General features: G+C 47.8%; 1 protein-coding gene across 20 annotated transcripts in view; it reads right to left on the minus strand.

Moving 5' to 3' along the window:
* FNBP1 (formin binding protein 1) overlaps positions 1-18,230 on the minus strand; it is a 145,236-nt gene that overhangs the window by 58,876 nt on the left and 68,130 nt on the right. For 15 of the 20 annotated variants that reach the window (XM_045469884.1, XM_045469891.1, XM_045469890.1 and 12 more), the window contains exons 5-6: positions 4,390-4,452; positions 3,873-3,977 (exon numbers count right to left, since the gene is read on the minus strand). The exons of the other annotated variants lie outside the window; for them this stretch is intronic. In XM_045469884.1, the coding sequence (XP_045325840.1) occupies positions 3,873-3,977; positions 4,390-4,452 (168 nt within the window). The remainder of the gene's footprint in view (positions 1-3,872; positions 3,978-4,389; positions 4,453-18,230) is intronic. 20 annotated transcript variants of the gene reach the window in all.

The following is an 18,230-nucleotide window of genomic DNA, read 5'->3' on the forward strand; positions in this document are numbered from 1 at the left end:
CCCATGAATCCCGTTCTTCTGTGTTTCCATTTTACAGACAAGAAAAGTAAGGCACAAAGAAGTAACATATCTCCCACAAAGAAATGATACAACCAATGGCAACAAGAATCCTTTACGATGGGAGGATTTGCATATCAGCAAGTTAGATCTAATGTAAATAGGTAGGGATGGAAAATACATATTCTTTTCAATTACTTATAGAACACTGATAAAAACTGACCATGCGCTGGGGCATAAAACAAGTCTCAAATAAACCAAAGACTCAAACTCAGAGTTTCCAGAACAATGATGCAATTAGATTATAGAAATCAATATCAAAGGTACTGGACTTATCGAAGAGAAGTTTAACTACGTCATACAGTGGGAAATTTTAAAATAGGCTTCCAAATAAATCATAGGAGAGATTCAATAATAGTAAAGGAAATGAAAAGTATCTGGAAATGAACAATAATGATACTTCATATCAAAATCTGTGGGTTACACACAAAATCATATGTAAATGGGAAATGTATTACTTAAATGCCCATATTAGAAAAGAAGAAAGGGGCGCCTGGGTGGCTCAGTCGGTTGAGCGTCTGACTTTGGCTCAGGTCATGATCTCGTGGTTTGTGAGTTCGAGCCCTGTGTTGGGCTCTGTGCTGACAGCTCGGAGCCTGGAGCCTGCTTCGGAGTCTGTGTCTCCCTCTCTCTCTGCCCCCTTCCTGTTTGCGTGCTCTCTTTCAAAAACAAAAATAAAAACAAACAAACCAAATAAACACACATTTTAAAAAAACGAAAAAAAAAAAAAAAGAAAAGATGAAAAACTGTAATGACATAAACAACCGAAGAAAGAAATTTCTGGAAGGGGAGGAGAATAAATCCAAAGACACTGACAGAAGAGGAAGAAGAAAAAGAAAAAGAAACTAGATGAAATAGAAACTACAAATAGACAAAGGAAGCTCCATGATGATCGATTTCGGGTTCTTGGAAAATGCGGGTAAAAATGATCTGGAATGCTGGTCCTCCAAAAAAAAAAACCCCAGAGATATAAATAAACAATTTTAGGAGTAAATAAGGGGGCACAACAGCACAGGCAGCAAAACTAAGGTGAGAGAATATTATGGGCAACTTTAAGCCAATAAATTTAAGGGGCGCCTGTGGCTCAGTCGGTTGAGTGTCCAACTTCGGCTCAGGTCATGATCTCGCCGTTCGCGGGTTCCAGCCCCGCGTCGGGCTCTGTGCTGACAGCTCGGAGCCCAGAGCCTGCTTCGGATTCTGTGTCTCCCTCTCTCTCTGCCCCTCCCTCGCTCGTGCTCTGTCTCTGTCTCTCGATAATAAATAAACATAAAAAAATTTTTTTAAGCCAATAAATTTGAAAATTCAGGATGAAGTGGAAATAGGTCTAGAAAAACACAATCTGCCAGTACTGACCAAAGGGGAAGCAGACGATGAAGGAATTGACTCTGTAGTTGGAGACTTCCCATGGTGAAGTATTATGAAACGTTCAAGAAACATTAATTTCAACTTCCATGGATTATTTCAGAAAATAGAAAAACAAACAAACCAGCAACACGCTCGAAAAGCAAACTAGGACGGACGGGAAAGGAAAATTATAGATCCATTTCAATGGAAACAGATGCAAAACTCTTAGGTAAAATATTTACAAAACCAATTCAGCTAACGTATTAAAAAAAAAAAAAACAAACCCAAAACATCATCACCTAGTTGGGTTCGTCACAAGAATGCTAATTTGGTTCAATATAAGAAAACTGACTCAGGTAATTTATCGCATTGATGGACTCAAGGAAACAGAAAAAGTATCTGATGATATTCAACATGAAGTCACGGTGAAAAAACCTCATGGTAAAACAGGAAAAGAAGGGACTCCCTTAGCCTGATAACGTGTATATATTAAAATCATGCTTAATGGAGAATTATTTGAAGTACTCTCTTCACACTCAAGAATCGAGATAAAGAAGTCGACAATAATCGCTTTTACCAGCATAATGGTGCTCATGACCAACAGAGCAAGATGAGAAAAATAAATAAAAGGCATAAGGGTTGAAAAAGAAATAAAGCTGTCATTATTTGCTGGTGATAGGCCTGTCTCCACACACACACACACACACACACACACACACACACACACGCACACTCCAAAGTAGAAATACAAAGAGAATTTAGCAAGGCATCTGGCTCTAACATTAATGTAATTAATATATAAAAGTCAGATGTTCTACATAGTCCATGTGAATTAAGAACATCACGCCGAACGAAAAAACAATCAAGAATGAAGGAAATAAATGAAAATATGATTTTTGTTTATACAATGGTGAAAAAGAAGCAAAATTATAAATATACTCTTCGGAGATACGTACCCCCGTGGCAAAGCTGGGACAATTAGCAAGGAGGTGATTAACACCGAATTAAGGATAAAGGGCACCTCTAGGGTGAGGATCAGGGGCATGAAGTTAGGGACAGACTTCAAAGGCATCAATAAGATTGTATTTCTTTTTTTTAATCTGTATTTATTTTTGAGAGAGACAGACACAGAGCGGGAGCAGGGGACAGAGAGAGGGAGACACAGAACCTGAAGCAGGCTCCAGGCTGTCAGCACAGAGCCCGATGCGGGGCTCGAACTCACGGACCGTGAGATCATGACCTGAGCCGAAGTCGGATGCTTAACCCACTGAGCCACCCAGGCGCCCCATAAAAGTAATTTTCTTTTAAGAAGATCTTTAAATGAGTAAAATTCACTCTGATTTAACATTTAGGCTAACAAAACATTTGATAAAGAAGGGGCATGTCTTTGCGAGGTACGCTACCCCTATACTGACGTACCTCATTTAGCCCCCAAACGATTTCAACTGAGTCCCATTTTAAACAGTTTGGGGAGCTGGCTATTTAATAGGAATTTATGACAAACCTACGGTACTTTATGGTTACTTTATCAGCACATTAATATCTTTTGGTAAAGTATCCACACTCGGGCTCAAATACAGACATTGAGACTACATATTTTAATATCTTCGTCAATTTTCAAGGAAGGCAGGGTGATAAATACCTAGGCTTTAAGCCAGGCATCTGGCAGACCTAGACCAATAACTAAATCATCCACGCTATTTTCCAACTAAACTCGTCTCCCACGAATCTGGCAAAAGTGAAAGAAACCTATGAAAATGCCAGGCTTCTCCCCACAGAAAGCAGCAGGCTGAGGATGCCAAAACGGCCCTGGGCGGTCATGGGATGAATACAGCCATTTACCAGCCTCACGCTGTTTACCCTGTATTGATGACTCTTCGGAAAAGAAAACTCCGCTTCTAGGGAAAAACACGTATGGGACCACAAGAAGGTACAGTGCGAGCTTTATCACCTTCCTAACTGCGACACAAGTCGGGGACGCCCAGATGCCAGCCCTCAGCTACAACCTGCTAACAACCGGAATGAATCCACTGCAAGGCAGGCCGGCCCTCCAGGCCCTTTATCTCCCAAACCGAAGCATCAGAGGCAGCCAATCTCTTCCAGATGGCTCTGCAGCCCTGTGCTCTGGCTTTTAAAGGGGTGGACTTGTTCTTTGAAAAGCCATGAAGGGAAAAGCCACAACCTCCGGAAACCACCCTGCTGCGAGCCGCTCCCAGGCTGAGTCTCCGCGTCACCATCCTGGGGACTACACAATTCGGCCAACTGCCCCCGATCGGCACACCGGAGACGCCCCAAAAAGTCAGGGCTTCTGGCCCCCACGACAGGTGACACAAAACGGAAAGCACTGATCCCAGGGTGGGTGGCCTTTTGCGGTGCCGTCGGAAAGGAGAGCTTGGAGACAGGCAGCCTGGGGAGGAGAGGCTCCAGGCCCAGATAAGGGAATTAGTGAAAGACTCTCACTGTCACCTCACCTTCTCAACGTCTGCTTTGGTGACATTGATGTCGGCGTCCATCTTCTCAAAGTACTGCTGTGCCCTGTCCGCCTCTTTGCAGTCACGTTCAAATCGCCTTTTACTCTGAAAGCAGGGGCGAGTGGTGGCAGGAGAGCAGGTGTTAATGCAACCGCGAGATGCCTACGCGAGGGTATCATTTCATCTCCATCCCCCAAAGAGCTTTCTCCTTCCTCTGAGCTGATTTGTGACGATTTCAATAAGTTACCCCAACAGCTGCATTTATTTCCACCCAAACCCATCTCCCCTTTGTTCTTTGCGTGTGATTTTTTTTTTTTTTTTCTTTTTTAAGAAAAACACTCTACGTGAGCTCTTGGGGCTCAACATCCTAGTCTCCCTAAGGGTGCCTACAAACAAATCCAATTCAAACTGGAAGATCTCTGAAGGCGTGTCTTGGGCGTTTTTGTTTCGCGCTCACTGATCGCTTCGAGCGCGCGTTCACATTTAGGAAACCTAAAGCCGTTTCTCCTCCACTTACTGATTCGAGTTGCTTCCAGCAGATCTCTATGTGCTGTTGTGCCTTCCGCCCATCGTGAAAGTACTGGAAACAGAAAACGCACAGTGATTAGCACCCCCTCTTTCTCAGGGTCACACCTGAGGGGAAAAAAAAATCATCAACTCAAATCATATTTAATTTCTTGTTTTAAGTAGGTTCCACGCCCAACGGGGGGCTTGAACCTGGGATCCCGCGTCGCGTGCTCTGCCTACTGAGCCAGCCAGGCGCCCCCTAAACCGTATTGAAATACTGAATCTCTAGTGCACTCCAAAGAAATGGAAGACTTAAAAAATAAAGGGGAGGGGCGCCTGGGTGGCTCAGCTGGTTAAGCGTCCGACTTCGGCTCAGGTCATGATCTCGCGGTCTGTGAGTTCGAGCCCCGCGTCGGGCTCTGTGCTGACGGCTCGGAGCCCGGAGCCCGCTTCGGATTCTGTGTCCCCCCTCTCTCTCTGCCCCTCCCCTGCTCATGCTCTGTCTCAAAAATCAATGAAACATTAAAAAATAAATAAATAAAAAATAAAGGGGAAATGAAAACACAGTCACAGAGTTTCCCCCTCAAACTTCAGGTAGGAGAATCCCGAATTCTCAGACCCACGCGCAACACTCGTGAAAAGGGCAGGAATGTTCACTAGGACAGCGACCACGGAGACCTTTACTTTTCCGCTGCTTTGAGAATTCACAGAGCACACGATTCGCCCGTTGGAGTTGTACAACTCAGCGCTCACTGGTGCAGTCACAGAATTGTGCAACCATCACCACAGTCTGAGAACATTTTATCACCCCAGAAGGACAGCCTGAACGCCTAACACGTCACACCCCCTCCCCCCCTCAGCCCTGGGCAACCGCTACTCTACCTGACGTCTCCATAAATTTGCCCGCTCTGGCTTATTTCCTATGAATGGAATCCTAGGCCGTGAGGTCTTTTGTGACTGGCACAATGGCTTCCATTAGCACGTAACGTTCACCAGGCAGAACGTCTTCCAGGTTCATGCACGTTGTCACGTGGGTCTCAGTCCTTTCTCTCTTTTTTACTGCCCAGTGACACTCCGTTGTATGGGCATACACCGATTTTGTTTCTCCATTCACAGTTGACGAACGTGAGGGTTTTCCCAGTTTGGGGCTACCAGGAATAATGCCCCTGCAAACATTTGTGTAGATGAATGTTTCCACTACTTAGATCTTCTTAGATTGAAAAGTAAGTTCAGCCCCCTGCTCTCTGCCAAGGCCCCGTGGCAGGTACGTGCCTTGTGTTGACCACTAAGGACCCCAGAGGGCTAGAGCAGGGGTAAGCCTCAGGCACTATCAGGAAACGGGGTCAGAGAAGAAAGGGCCAGCCTGTGTAGAGGCTCGTAGGTTTTGGGTCTGAATGAGCCGGGGAACCATGGGTCACATAGAGGCGCCATGTTGTGAAGGAAGGTTCCAGGTCTGTCTCCAACCCGGGAGACGGGAGACTTGGACCACAGGGCAGCAGCGTAGGTGGTGAGCGGGGGTCAGACTCTAGGTGTCCTTGCCAGGTGTCAGGAAAACCCCAGGATCAGATGTGAGTGGAGGTACGGAAGTTTCAGGGTTGACTCCAAGATTGCTGGTCTGAGCTTTAGGAGGGGGGTATTGGAGTCAGACAGTTTTAGCTTTGTTAGGTTGACATTCTAAGACACCCCCAAGTGGAGAGCCTACCGGGGAGCTGGATGGCCGAGTGTGAGCTCAGGGAAGGGTCAACGCTAAAAAGATCAGCGTGGACGTCACCAGCATCACGTGGGTGGTTAGAGCCACAGCCTGGACAAGATCTCCAAAGGAGACGAGATCCCAAGGAAAGACCAGAAATACATAGAAATGTTAAGAAACTGAGGTCCTTTTTATCCCGTGGCCCCAAATCACCAGCGTTTCCTAAATCCTGTAATCTCCTTCAGCTGTGACGTCACTGACTTCGTCAATGTGGTGGGAATTTCCCAGATCTGTCCCCTGTGTCCCCAGCGGCTGACCCGGGGATATGGACCACACACGGCCTCCCGGGCCCTCCGGTCCTGTCAGATTTGCCACAGACGTTCTGGTGCATCGGAGGGCGGGGAATTTAGGTGTATCTGAAGGTCCTCTCGCTGAGAAATTCTGGGTTGGCTGGGTCCTCGACCGAGGCCACGGCTCCGGTCAGGAACCCCCGCCCCCTGGGACGGAGGGGACCGCAGCAGCTCCCCACCCTGACTGGCCCCCGGGGTTCGGCACTAGCTCTTAGTGCCTTTCCTGAACCTTCTCCGCAGCCAGGTAAACCTTCCTGCTACTGAACAACCTTCCTGGAATGACTGGGCTTGAATGTGCCGTCTATGTTCTGACAGACAAGGTGGGGAATGTCGTGGCCAGAAGGCAGGTTGAAAGCAGACTGATGGCGGAGGCCCCCCCTCCCCCCCCCACCCTCCCCCTCCGAGTTTATCTCTCCTAGTCAGAGCCTAGGGCCGGGCTGAGTCACAAAGGAGGACTGAGGACTGGGGAGGACAGGAAGGAGGAGACAAAATCAGATTCTGGCTCTTTTATAAGGGACTCCTTCCTTGTCTCTCTTTCGAGGCCACGCTTCTCGGTTTTAAGCTCCCTTTTCAGGCAACTCTTCTCCATCCAGAAATTTAGGAATCCAAGAGGGGGGCCCCCCGGGGGGGTTTCACTTCTCAGGTTTCGTTAACAGACACAGGGATGAAAGGGAACCGAGCTGGAGTCTGGGTTCATGCTCTCGACATGAACGTTTCTACCAAAACACGAGGCCCGTCCTGGGCGGAGAGAGGAAATGCACACACAAGAACACGGGAAAAGTGACAGGCGCTGCCGGGAAAGGTTGACTCGGCTTTAACATCAAAGGCGTCTTCTCTGAAGGCAACAGGTGTCCCCCCCCACCCCCCGCCGCCCCCTGCTCCAAAAAAAGTCACATTCTGGGAGCATGAGGGCTGATTTTGATTGAAAACCCATACAGTGAATGTTCTTACCACCCCTCCACTTAATATCTGATAATAAATATGAATTTATTCCAGGGGTGCCTGGGGGGCTTCCGACTCCCGATTTCGGCTCAGGTCGTGATCTCACGGTTGTGAGTTCGAGCCCCGCATCGGGCTCTGCGCTGACAGCTAGGAGCATGGAGCCTGCTTCGGATTCTGTCTCAGTCTCTCTGCCCCTCCCCTGCTCGTGCTCTCTCTCTCTCTCTTTAACTCTCTCAAATACAAAATAACACGTTAAAACAAAAAATCATCTGAGAACTACACTTGAGACCCTAAGGTTTCCAGCGACACAAGGAAAAATCGAGGTGTCAGTGATTTCCCTCCTAATCTTTCTTTCCTGGCAATATGTTCCTCCAAAACTCATCTGTGGCTACAACACACACAAAAAGACGTGGTGCTGAGCCCTTGGGAAGTTGGCGGGTGATACCGGAGCCCTCCTGACCGTCCTGAGCGGACGGCCACCTACCAGTGGTTCATCTGCGGCCAGCGCTCCGTCCCCTCCTTCGATCCGAAAGGCTAGTTAACAGGAACAAAGGTAAACAAACAAACCAGCTTGCCAGATGGGTTTGTTGTTTCTTCGCAAACAATGGCAAAGCATTTCTTCCCAGGACAGTGAGCAACTGTGTATCTAAAAAGTGTGCCTCCAAGCGCTAAAGAAAGAGGAATTGTTCTCTAGAAAAAGAGAATAGGTCTTTTGGAGCTACAGAGTGAAGTCACCAGGGCGCTGTTCTCCTATCGCCAGAGAAGACAGGAAATGCCATCTCTAGAGACCCAGAGAGATGCTCCTGACTTTCTGCTGGAGGCAAGATGCTTTTGTGTCTCTTCCAAGGTGATAACAGACTTTTAAAAATGCCTGATGGTACGGCAGGTGGCAACTAAACTTCCTTTCCCCTTTCTGGTTGAACCTTAAAAATATACAGATAAGGGGCGCCTGGGTGGCTCAGTCGGCTCAGCGTCCTACTTCGGCTCAGGTTATGATCTCATGGTTTGTGGGTTCGAGCCCCGCGTCAGGCTCCGTGCTGACAGCTCAGAGCCTGGAGCCTGCTTCCGATTCTGTGTCTTCCTTTCTCTCTGCCCCTTCCGCACTCATGCTTCTCACCACCCCCCCCCAAAAAAATAAACATTAAGAAACAATTTAAAAACTATATACAGATAAAATCTATACAAATAAAAACCATCCTTCCAATTTTTGTTGTTGTTGCTGTTAGAAATTTCCCAGGGACCAGGGGCAGCTAAGATAAGAATCACAGGGAACCTAAAATAAACAACCACAAACTTAAAGAAAAACTTCAATGACAGAGCTTCCAAGAAAGTTTTGCTGCGCTGCAAGAGATCATCATTAGGCTGTGAGAATGTCTATTATTCACACCCCACAATTAGGTACAGCAGCTGCTCTTTTTTACTAGATTTATATATAATAGACCGTTAATTTTTAAAACTCCACAAAAAAGCAAAATATAGCACTGATCTGAGAACAGTCACTTCCAAAAAAAAAAAAAAGTGGAAAAAAAAAAAGCATAAACACTCAATTGAGGACAGTCAACCATCTGGAATTTTAAATAAAACTCAGATTCCACAGATGAAAACAAAGGAATACAAAGACTTGAAAAGGCCAACGAAAAAAAGCAGCTTGCAGCAAATATGCCTGGGACAAATATTATAATTTCCTCAAAACCCACAGCGTGGTGGGTCTGAACACTAACAGCTTCGAAGCCCGACTCGGGATTAATGAACACAGCTACGAATCTGTGTGGCCAAGGGGAGCCATGGATGCGGGCTGCAGGGGAAACTCAACCACCTTCAGCCCTGCCCGAGGGAGCCCTTCACCCCCTCACTTCAATCCCAAGCCACAAACCTGGGAGCGTTCGGGATGTGATGGGAGTCGCATTCTGATTTATGCAGAATGGTCAGATGATTAAATAAAGAGGAATGATTCGGGAAGGTCTATTTCCCCCGACACATTCAGAATACAAACAACCTTCTCAGTGAATTTGTTTCAAGTTCCTCAAGCGCCTGCCTCCCAGCATCATGCTTAGCTGCTTAACTCCCCCCATCCTCCCCCCCAGGCCATCTGGGCACCGGGCAGGGGACCCCGCTCACCGTCCTGCGGCCAAGTTCCCTTCACTCCTTCTCCCCATGTGCCTTCACCCCGCTGTTCCTGTCATTCTCATGCTGGCTTTTGCTACCCAGAATGCTCCTCGTGCACAAGGTACCGGGACTCCAGAAGGCTTTTTTACCTATTCTTCAGGACAACTCTTTCTTTCATGTTCCTTAAAATCCTAATTGTGGGGGCGCCTGGGTGGCGCAGTCGGTTAAGCGTCCGACTTCAGCCAGGTCACGATCTCGCGGTCCGGGAGTTCGAGCCCCGCGTCGGGCTCTGGGCTGATGGCTCAGAGCCTGGAGCCTGTTTCCGATTCTGTGTCTCCCTCTCTCTCTGCCCCTCCCCCGTTCATGCTCTGTCTCTCTCTGTCCCAAAAATAAATAAACGTTGAAAAAAAAATTAAAAAAAAAAAAAATCCTAATTGTGCTGAAGAATCCGATTAACTTTTTTTTTTTTTTTTTTTTAAGTAAGTTCCACGTCCAACGTGAGGCTTGAACTCACAGCCCCGAGATCGACAGCATGCTCTATGGGCTGGGCCAGCCAGGTGCCCCCCCTGATTAACTCTCAGGATGATCTTAAGCAGCCGATGAGACACGGCCCTGCCTTGACCTCTTCCCGGGGTATACCTCTGTTACTTCCAGACCCAGACAAGGAGGATCGCCCAACAGAGGGCCAGGGTGACCAGGGGCGGGACTTTAGGGGCAGTGATCCTTCCCTGAAAAGGCTAAAAGCTCTTACAGTGGGATTCAGTCATTCAGCCCACATGTGCTAACTGCATGCCCAGATGCGCAGGGTGCTGCTGTCCTCGTGAAAACTAGTAAACACAGAGGAAGAGAAAAGGGGATGAGGTGGGGGTGTGGGCACAGCGGCATTTTAGATAGAGAGGTCTGGATGAGGTTTGTTTGTTTGTTTCTTTCTTTCTTTTTTTAATGTTTATTTATTTTTGAGAGAGACACAGACAGAGTGTGAACAGGGGAGGGGCAGAGAGAGAGGGAGACACAGAATCCGAAGCAGGCTCCAGGCCCCGAATGGTCAGCATACAGCCCGACGCGGGGCTCGAACCCACGAACCGTGAGATCATGACCTGAACCGAAGACGGACGCTTAACCGACTGAGCCACCCGGGTGCCCCTGGATGAGGTTTCTTGAACAAAGTGTAGGAGCGGACTTGCAGAGGTCCGGGGAAACACCCTTGCGAGCAGCGGGAACAGCAATGGAGATGCCCTGAGGTGGGAGAGGGCTGGATGTGTTCACGGAACAGCTGATGCCAATGTGACCAGACGGAGATGACAGATAAGGCCGAAGCAGGCGACGGCTGGACCAAGGACAGCTTCCAAAGCCACATTAGCGTGAGGGAAAGCCACCAGGACGTGGTCTGCTCTATGCCACCACAGGGTGGCACGGACTCCCTGGCGTGTGGAGAATGTTCCGAATGTGGCAGGTGCAGCAGAGGGACCGGGGGTACAGGTGGAGATGGGGAGCTGTGCCACGGACCACGGGGCGAGCCCGGAAGCCGAGGGGGGAGTCGGGAAGCCTGGAGCACTCCTCCGGGTGAGACGACGAGGGACTGGACGAGGGTTGAGAAGGGTTTGGATTGAGGACATTTACTGAAGGTAGAGCCGATCACAGGACCTGCTACTCTACAGAAGATGGGGTGCGAAGGTGGCCAGAACAACTAGGTTAAAAAGGAGTGCCACTGACTGACTGGAGGAAATGCAGATTGGAATGGGGTGTGATAAAAAGGAGTTTCGGGGATCCAAAGTTTCTTTCTGGATGGGATACATGGGCCACCGCCTCCCACAGCCCTGGGGCATCACTCCCAGTGCTGCTGGGCTCCAGAACCCCCTCTTTCCTTGGCGCACTGGTGGGGGGGGGGGGGATGCTGCATCGGGCACATGGCGGGAGGTGACAAGCAGGTGCCTGGATAGAGGAGAGTCAGTTGGGACACAAAACATCAGTCAAGTAATTCCCGGTCTCAGAAGAAAAAGAAGGTGTCATTCCAGCTCCCGAGGGAGAAACCCAGAACCCAGCGTTGCACTTCAGATCTATGGAATCTGAATTTCAGTGAGAACAGAATTTCAGTGCCCTGATAACTAGCTATGCTACGCCATAAATGACAGGACAGACTGTCTACGGTTCTGCGGGTGACAGAACCACAGTGGTGACAGGCCCTTGATGAACAGAATGCCACGATCACGTGTTCCTTCAAAACAAAACAAAATACACCTTCTAGCGATCCATTAGACCAGGGGCTACCAGTGGGTGTCGTATCAGCATGACCTTGCGAAAGACCAACAACTTCTTTAGGGCTCCTCGCTTTTGGATTTATTTAAATAAAAGAGGTAACCCCAGGAAGGAGGAACTCTTATTGGGAACGATGCTCCTCTCCCAGGCCACGAAATCTAAAATCTCCTAACACAGTACCCAAAGTTGCATCTCGACAGGACCAAAGGGATCAGAGATAGATTTGTAATTAGATGATCACATACGTACGTTCCTTTCATTTTTCGCTTTCCTTCTGTCTCTTTGCCGTAATCGCTCATAAAAACATGTTCTAAACATAGTGCTACAAAACTGCCTTGTAGGAAACTAAGTCCCTCCCTCGGTTTCTAAATAGGACCTACCCAATACCTAACTTCAAGAGGAATGTTATCTTCTAGTATCCGTTTTTAAACATCCCTGAAACCTCAGCGGGGGGAAAAAAAATTTACTGGTCAACTCTACGTAATGCGGCATCTTGTAAGAACTCTCGGAGTTTCTAAACATTTTAGTGAGTCACTGAAGGTGCTGTATAATTGTTGCCTCTAGAACTCTTCAGATAACCACTGCCAAAAAGCGATTCTGCTCCTGGCCAGTATTTTGTAATGAACCATACTTTCCACCTGCTGGGAGAAGTTTACTTCGAGGTTCCAGTCAATGTTGGCCGGAACCTCCTGACTCCCCTTCTGGGGCAACAAATCTCCATAAATCCCTCTTACGCGGTTAGTGGTGACCGCTGTGGATAACCCTGCGACAGCCTCAAAGCTGGAGCTGCCCCAAACGATCCCTCTGAAGTTCTCTGCTAACTGGATGCGATGTGCAGAAATCGCCAACAAGAGTGTATTTACTTCTGTTAAAGACCGTTACTCTTGTAAGTGACCGAAGCTTAATCGAGAACCGTAAACCACATACGCTTTGACCTCGTATTCTCTTTCTGGGAATTTAGCTGGGAGAAACGATCTCCACCCCCCCACACCAAACAGCTATTAAAGTAATGAGTTCGCTGCAGTACTGTTTATATAAGTAAGTAATCAGAAACCGGTAATAGCCTATAGATCAAATATTAAAGAATTAATTGAGTATACAATAGCATTAGAATGATACATAGCCACTACAATTCTAATTATGAAAATTGTATGTTTTCGCGTACGAAAGTGGAAACTGCTTATGATGTTAAATGGAGAATAAATAAAAATATAAATTATATCTATATAGGACTCATATGCTTAAATGTTATATATTCTTATATAGATATTATATATACACCCATATCTGTCTCTCTATATGCATATCAATATCTTTTATGTCTATAAATGATGTCTAGAAGGAAACTTGGAAAAACGAGGTTCTTATAAAAACTTTAAGGGGCGCCTGGGTGGCGCAGTCGGTTAAGCATCCGACTTCAGCCAGGTCACGATCTCGCGGTCCGTGAGTTCGAGCCCCGCGTCGGGCTCTGGGCTGATGGCTCAGAGACTGGAGCCTGTTTCCGATTCTGTGTCTCCCTCTCTCTCTCTGCCCCTCCCCCGTTCATGCTCTGTCTCTCTCTGTCCCAAAGATAAATAAACGTTGAAAAAAAAAAATTATAAAAAAAAAAAAACTTTAAGTTTGGGGCGCCTGGGTGGCGCAGTCGGTTAAGTGTCCGACTTCAGCCAGGTCACGATCTCGCCGTCCGTGAGTTCGAGCCCCACGTCAGGCTCTGGGCTGATGGCTCAGAGCCTGGAGCCTGTTTCCGATTCTGTGTCTCCCTCTCTCTCTGCCCCTCCCCCGTTCATACTCTGTCTCTCTCTGTCTCAAAAATAAATAAACGTTGAAAAAAAAAATTAAAAAAAAAAACTTTAAGTTTTTGGGGTTTTTTTTAACTTTTTTTTTTTTTTTTTAATCTTTATATATTTTTGAGACAGAGAGACAGTGCGAGCAGGGAAGGGGCAGAGAGGGAGAGGAGACATAGACTCCGAAGCAGGCTCCAGGCTCCGAGCCGTCAGCCCAGAGCCCGACGCGGGGTTCGAACTCACGAACCGTGTGATCATGACCCGAGCTGAAGTCGGACGCCTAACCAACTGAGCCACCCAGACGCCCCGAGTTTTTGTTCTCTAATCCAGAGTTTTGGTAACATTCTACACAATATTGACAACTAATAAATGAATCCTAGCACTCCCCTCTTCAAAAAGAGGAGGGGGAGGGGCGCCTCTGTCGGTGAAGCGTCCAACTTCGACTCAGGTCATGATCTCACAGTTCGTGGGTTCGAGCCCCACGTCGGGCTCTGTGCTGACGGCTCGGAGCCTGGAGCCCGCTTCGGGTTCTGTGTCTCCCTCTCTCTCTGCCCCTCCCCAACTGGGGCTCAATCTCTCTCTGTCTCTCAAAACGAAATAAATGTTAAAAATAATTTTTTTTCAACACTGTGAGAGAGTTGCAAGTAACATGGGAACATGGGTAGATGCGGACAGGGCGGCATAAAACCCATCTTTTCTCCTAAACACACGAACAGCACGTGTCCTATTTTACAACCAAGGACCTTAAGACTTAAAGATCCACTAGCTGGCTCACTCTGAAACGCCCCCCCAAGACGACCATCTCTCCCTCTACTTCCTTCCTTCTTACTACCTTCCTTTCAAATCTTGACGAAATAGGAAGGAAACACCTTTTGCATAAGGAGCTATTTTTTACCGTGCAGACTCTCGTGAGAGACTCGTCTACTCAAACGTAGCAAAATCTAGAGGAGAAATAATTTTCCAGTAGCATTCCAAACCGAACTTGGAAACACGCTCTAGGCAGTAATGAGATCCAGCAGTAATCCTGTAAATTCTAAATCATCCCTTTGGGCAGATAGGATGTTGCCGCTATGTCAAAGGCCCCTAGATGTGACACCAGCAGACCTGGATGCGAGTCCCAGCTCTGTTCCGCTCCTTCCGCCAACCGCTGCCGTCACCAGAAAGGGGAAAAGATCCCATTTTGCCGTGTTTTTAAGAGTCCTCTTTTCAAAAATAAATAAGATCACTCACTAATAAGAGTCGGGGGAGGGACGCCTGGGTGGCTCAGTCGGTTAAGCGTCCAGTTCTAGATTTGGGCTCAGGTCACGATCTCACGGTTCAGGAGTTCGAGCCCTGAATTGGGCTCTGCACTGACCGTGCGGAGCATGCTTGGGATTCTCTCTCTCTCTGCCCCTCCCCCACTTGCTCTCACTCTCTCTCTTACAATAAACTTTAAAACCCAGTAAGAGGGGAGCCAAAAGGGAAAGCTCGAAAGGAGACATATTGGTCATCAGCGTTCCATCTCAAGGAGCTCCTTGGCCACAGCTAACTGCCCATGAAGAAGTTCACACGTTGACCCGGCCTCCTTGCATGGAAGTTAAAGAATCAGTCCGTTAAGCGTCCGATTCCGGCTCAGGTCATGATCTCGCGGTTCGTGGGTTCGAGCCCCGCGTCGGGCTCTGTGCTGACAGCCCGGACAGTCGGGTTGACTCTCCAGCCCCAACGCCTCCAGCCTCCTGGTCTGGAGTAAAACGTTCCCGAGGGGAACCGTGGAGAGTAAATGTTAAAACGTAAAAGATATCAGTTATGCAAATCCAGAAACATGAAGACCTGAGGCCAAACAACTAAACAGCCAATATCATCTGAATAATTTTTAAATTTTTTTTTTTTCAACGTTTATTTATTTTTTGGGACAGAGAGAGACAGAGCATGAACGGGGGAGGGGCAGAGAGAGAGGGAGACACAGAATCGGAAACAGGCTCCAGGCTCTGAGCCATCAGCCCAGAGCCTGACGCGGGGCTCGAACTCACGGACCGTGAGATCGTGACCTGGCTGAAGTCGGACGCTTAACCGACTGCGCCACCCAGGCGCCCCCGAATAATTTTTAAAGTCACAGCGTCTCAACATACAACGTGTCACCACGTGCGGTCACTCCAAATGATGGTAAATATTAAAACACCGCAAATACGCATTTGCCTACCGATACGCGTCCTGGAATTCTAAAGGGTTTCCCAGTTTCCTGGGGCGCCTGGGTGGCTCAGTCCGTTAAGTGTCTGACTTTGGCTCAGGTCATGATCTCACGGTTTGTGCGTTCGAGCCCCGCATCGGGCTCTCCTCTGTCAGCGTGGTGCCTGCTTGGGATTCTCCGTCCCCACCCCCTCTCCCTCTGCTCTTCCCCTGCTCTCTCTCTCTCTCTCTCTCAAAAATAAATAAACAAGCAAAAACGAAATAAATAAAAGGTTTCCCAGCTTCCTCAAATGTCATTTTAATATAATTACAAAATGCTTCAAGAGAGCATGGTGTTTGTAATTCTTCCCGGCAGAACATTTGACTCAGAAATGTGTGCTTGCGACTCTCCTTAAAATAAAAGGAACAGCACATATCGCAAGATATTATTTAACGTGTATCTGTACCACCTGTAATTTACTCCATAAATTACTATAATTTCTGATAAAAAGGGAACAGAATCCAAACTACAGATATGACGGACTGTACAAGACATGTGATTAACGGGGGGTAAACAGAACGAAAGGACCCGATCGTAACACAGCAAAGACACACAAGGATCCTCAACCGGTGACACGAAGTCTAACTGAGGACAAACTTGAGTCTAAGACTGCCTCTCGCCACTTCTTAATTATTTCTTCCAGCCTGGGAGTATTTATCAAGAGCCTGCTTTGTCCCGCCCGGACACTCGAGCTCGAGATACAACGGTAACCAAGAAAATTCTTGCCCTCATGGAGCTTACGTTCTAGCGTGAGACGCAAGGAAACAGATACGTAAAATGTTAGACGCTGGCAACCACTAGGGAAAAACAGTAAAGCAGGGAAGGTGGGGCAATGAGGAGGGGAAGGAATCAGGGGACTTTGTAAGTTTAAATAAGGTGGACAAGACAGACCTCAATGAGAAGACCATATTCCTGCGAAAGAACTCAGCAGGTGAGCTCTGCAGGTATCTGGGGGGAAAGCTTTCCGAGGAAATAAAAGGCCAGTGCAAAGGCCCTGAGGCAGGATCACACAGGGCAAGGAGGAGGAGCAGCGAGGGAGCAATGTGTCCGCAGGAGAAGAATAAAAAAAAGTGACAGGAGGGGGGCTCAGTCAGTGAAGCATTTGGCTCTTGGTTTTGGCTCAGGTCGTGAACTCGTGGTTCGTGGGATCGCGCCCATCGGGCTCCGCGCTGAGAGCACAGAGCCTGCTTGGGATTCTCTGTCACGCTGTCTCTTTACCCCTCCCTGGCTCGCACACTCACTCTCTCTCTCTCTCGCAATAAATAAACTTAAAAAAAAAAAAAAACTGGGGCACCTGGGTAGCTCAGTCGGTTAAGCATTTGACTCTTGGTTTCGGCTCACGTCACGATCTCAAGGTTTGTGAGTTCGAGCTCCAAGTTGGGCTCTGTGCCGAGGGTGCAGAGCCTGCTTGGGATCCTCTCTCTCTCTCTGCCCCTCCCCCATTCATTCTTTGTCTCTCCCCCTCTCTCGAAACAAATAAACATTATTTAAAAAAAAAAAAAAACTAACAGGAAGCCAGGTCACGTGGGTTCATATCTCACGATCCACTCCAGAAACAGCATGTACGTTCCGGACGAAGGTAAATGCAGAGAGTTCTTGTTGAGGGCGTTGGCTAAATCTCTAAGCTATATGGGTGGATAAAGGTCAGTGAAGACACACAAAGCACCGAACAAAGAAACAAACAGGAAGAGGGTATAAACTGTGCAAGGTTGAGGGAAGTTCAAGTGCCCAGGGAAGCAGTCCAACATCATGTCCAGATTGACCACATTTCCCTGAGGATCACAATAGGCCGCTGCGTTTCATTCGGAACCTTAGTATTTTGTTTCACTGCTTCCTTTCCATCACGGAAAAGACCTTCTTTAATGAATGGTCTGGAAGAGGCTGCCATGTCAATCTGGGCACCACGGACATCAGGAGCCAGGTAATTCTTTGTTGTGGAGGCCGCCCTATGCATCACAGGATGTTGAACAGCATGTCTGGGTTCTACCCACCAGATGCCAGTGGCAACCCCCCCCAAAGCTAATCCCCCCCCACACAACCAGAACTATCTCCAGACATTGGCACATGTTGGGGGGGGGGGGGCAAAATTGTGCCAGCTTGAGACCCAGTGCTCTAATGTGAACAGATAAAAATTTCATCTCAGTTTATGAACATCTTTTTTTTTGCAACGAATGGGTTGATCTTCAGGCATATATCTGTTCCTAACTTCTAAACACACCCAAAGCCACGTTCTATCTACTTATAGCTTAGAAAGAGTAAACGCCTCAGCCGTTCCAAATACCTTCCTGTCTCAGGGCCTTTGCACTGGCTGTTCCCTCTATGGTTTGCCCCAGGCAACTCCTCCTCATACTTCGAGGCTTGCCAAAACGTTAAGTGCTGAGGGCCCTGGGAAGCTTCTCCCTGGTCCTGGGTCCAAGCATGTTAGGGATTCCTATCATCTGCTCCCAAAGCCCCTGCACTCATACTCTGTAGCTACTCTCACAATGAAATAATTATTTTGGTCATGATTATTTAACG

Source organism: Leopardus geoffroyi, chromosome D4, assembly GCF_018350155.1.
Source record: "Leopardus geoffroyi isolate Oge1 chromosome D4, O.geoffroyi_Oge1_pat1.0, whole genome shotgun sequence".
NCBI lineage: Eukaryota > Metazoa > Chordata > Mammalia > Carnivora > Felidae > Leopardus > Leopardus geoffroyi.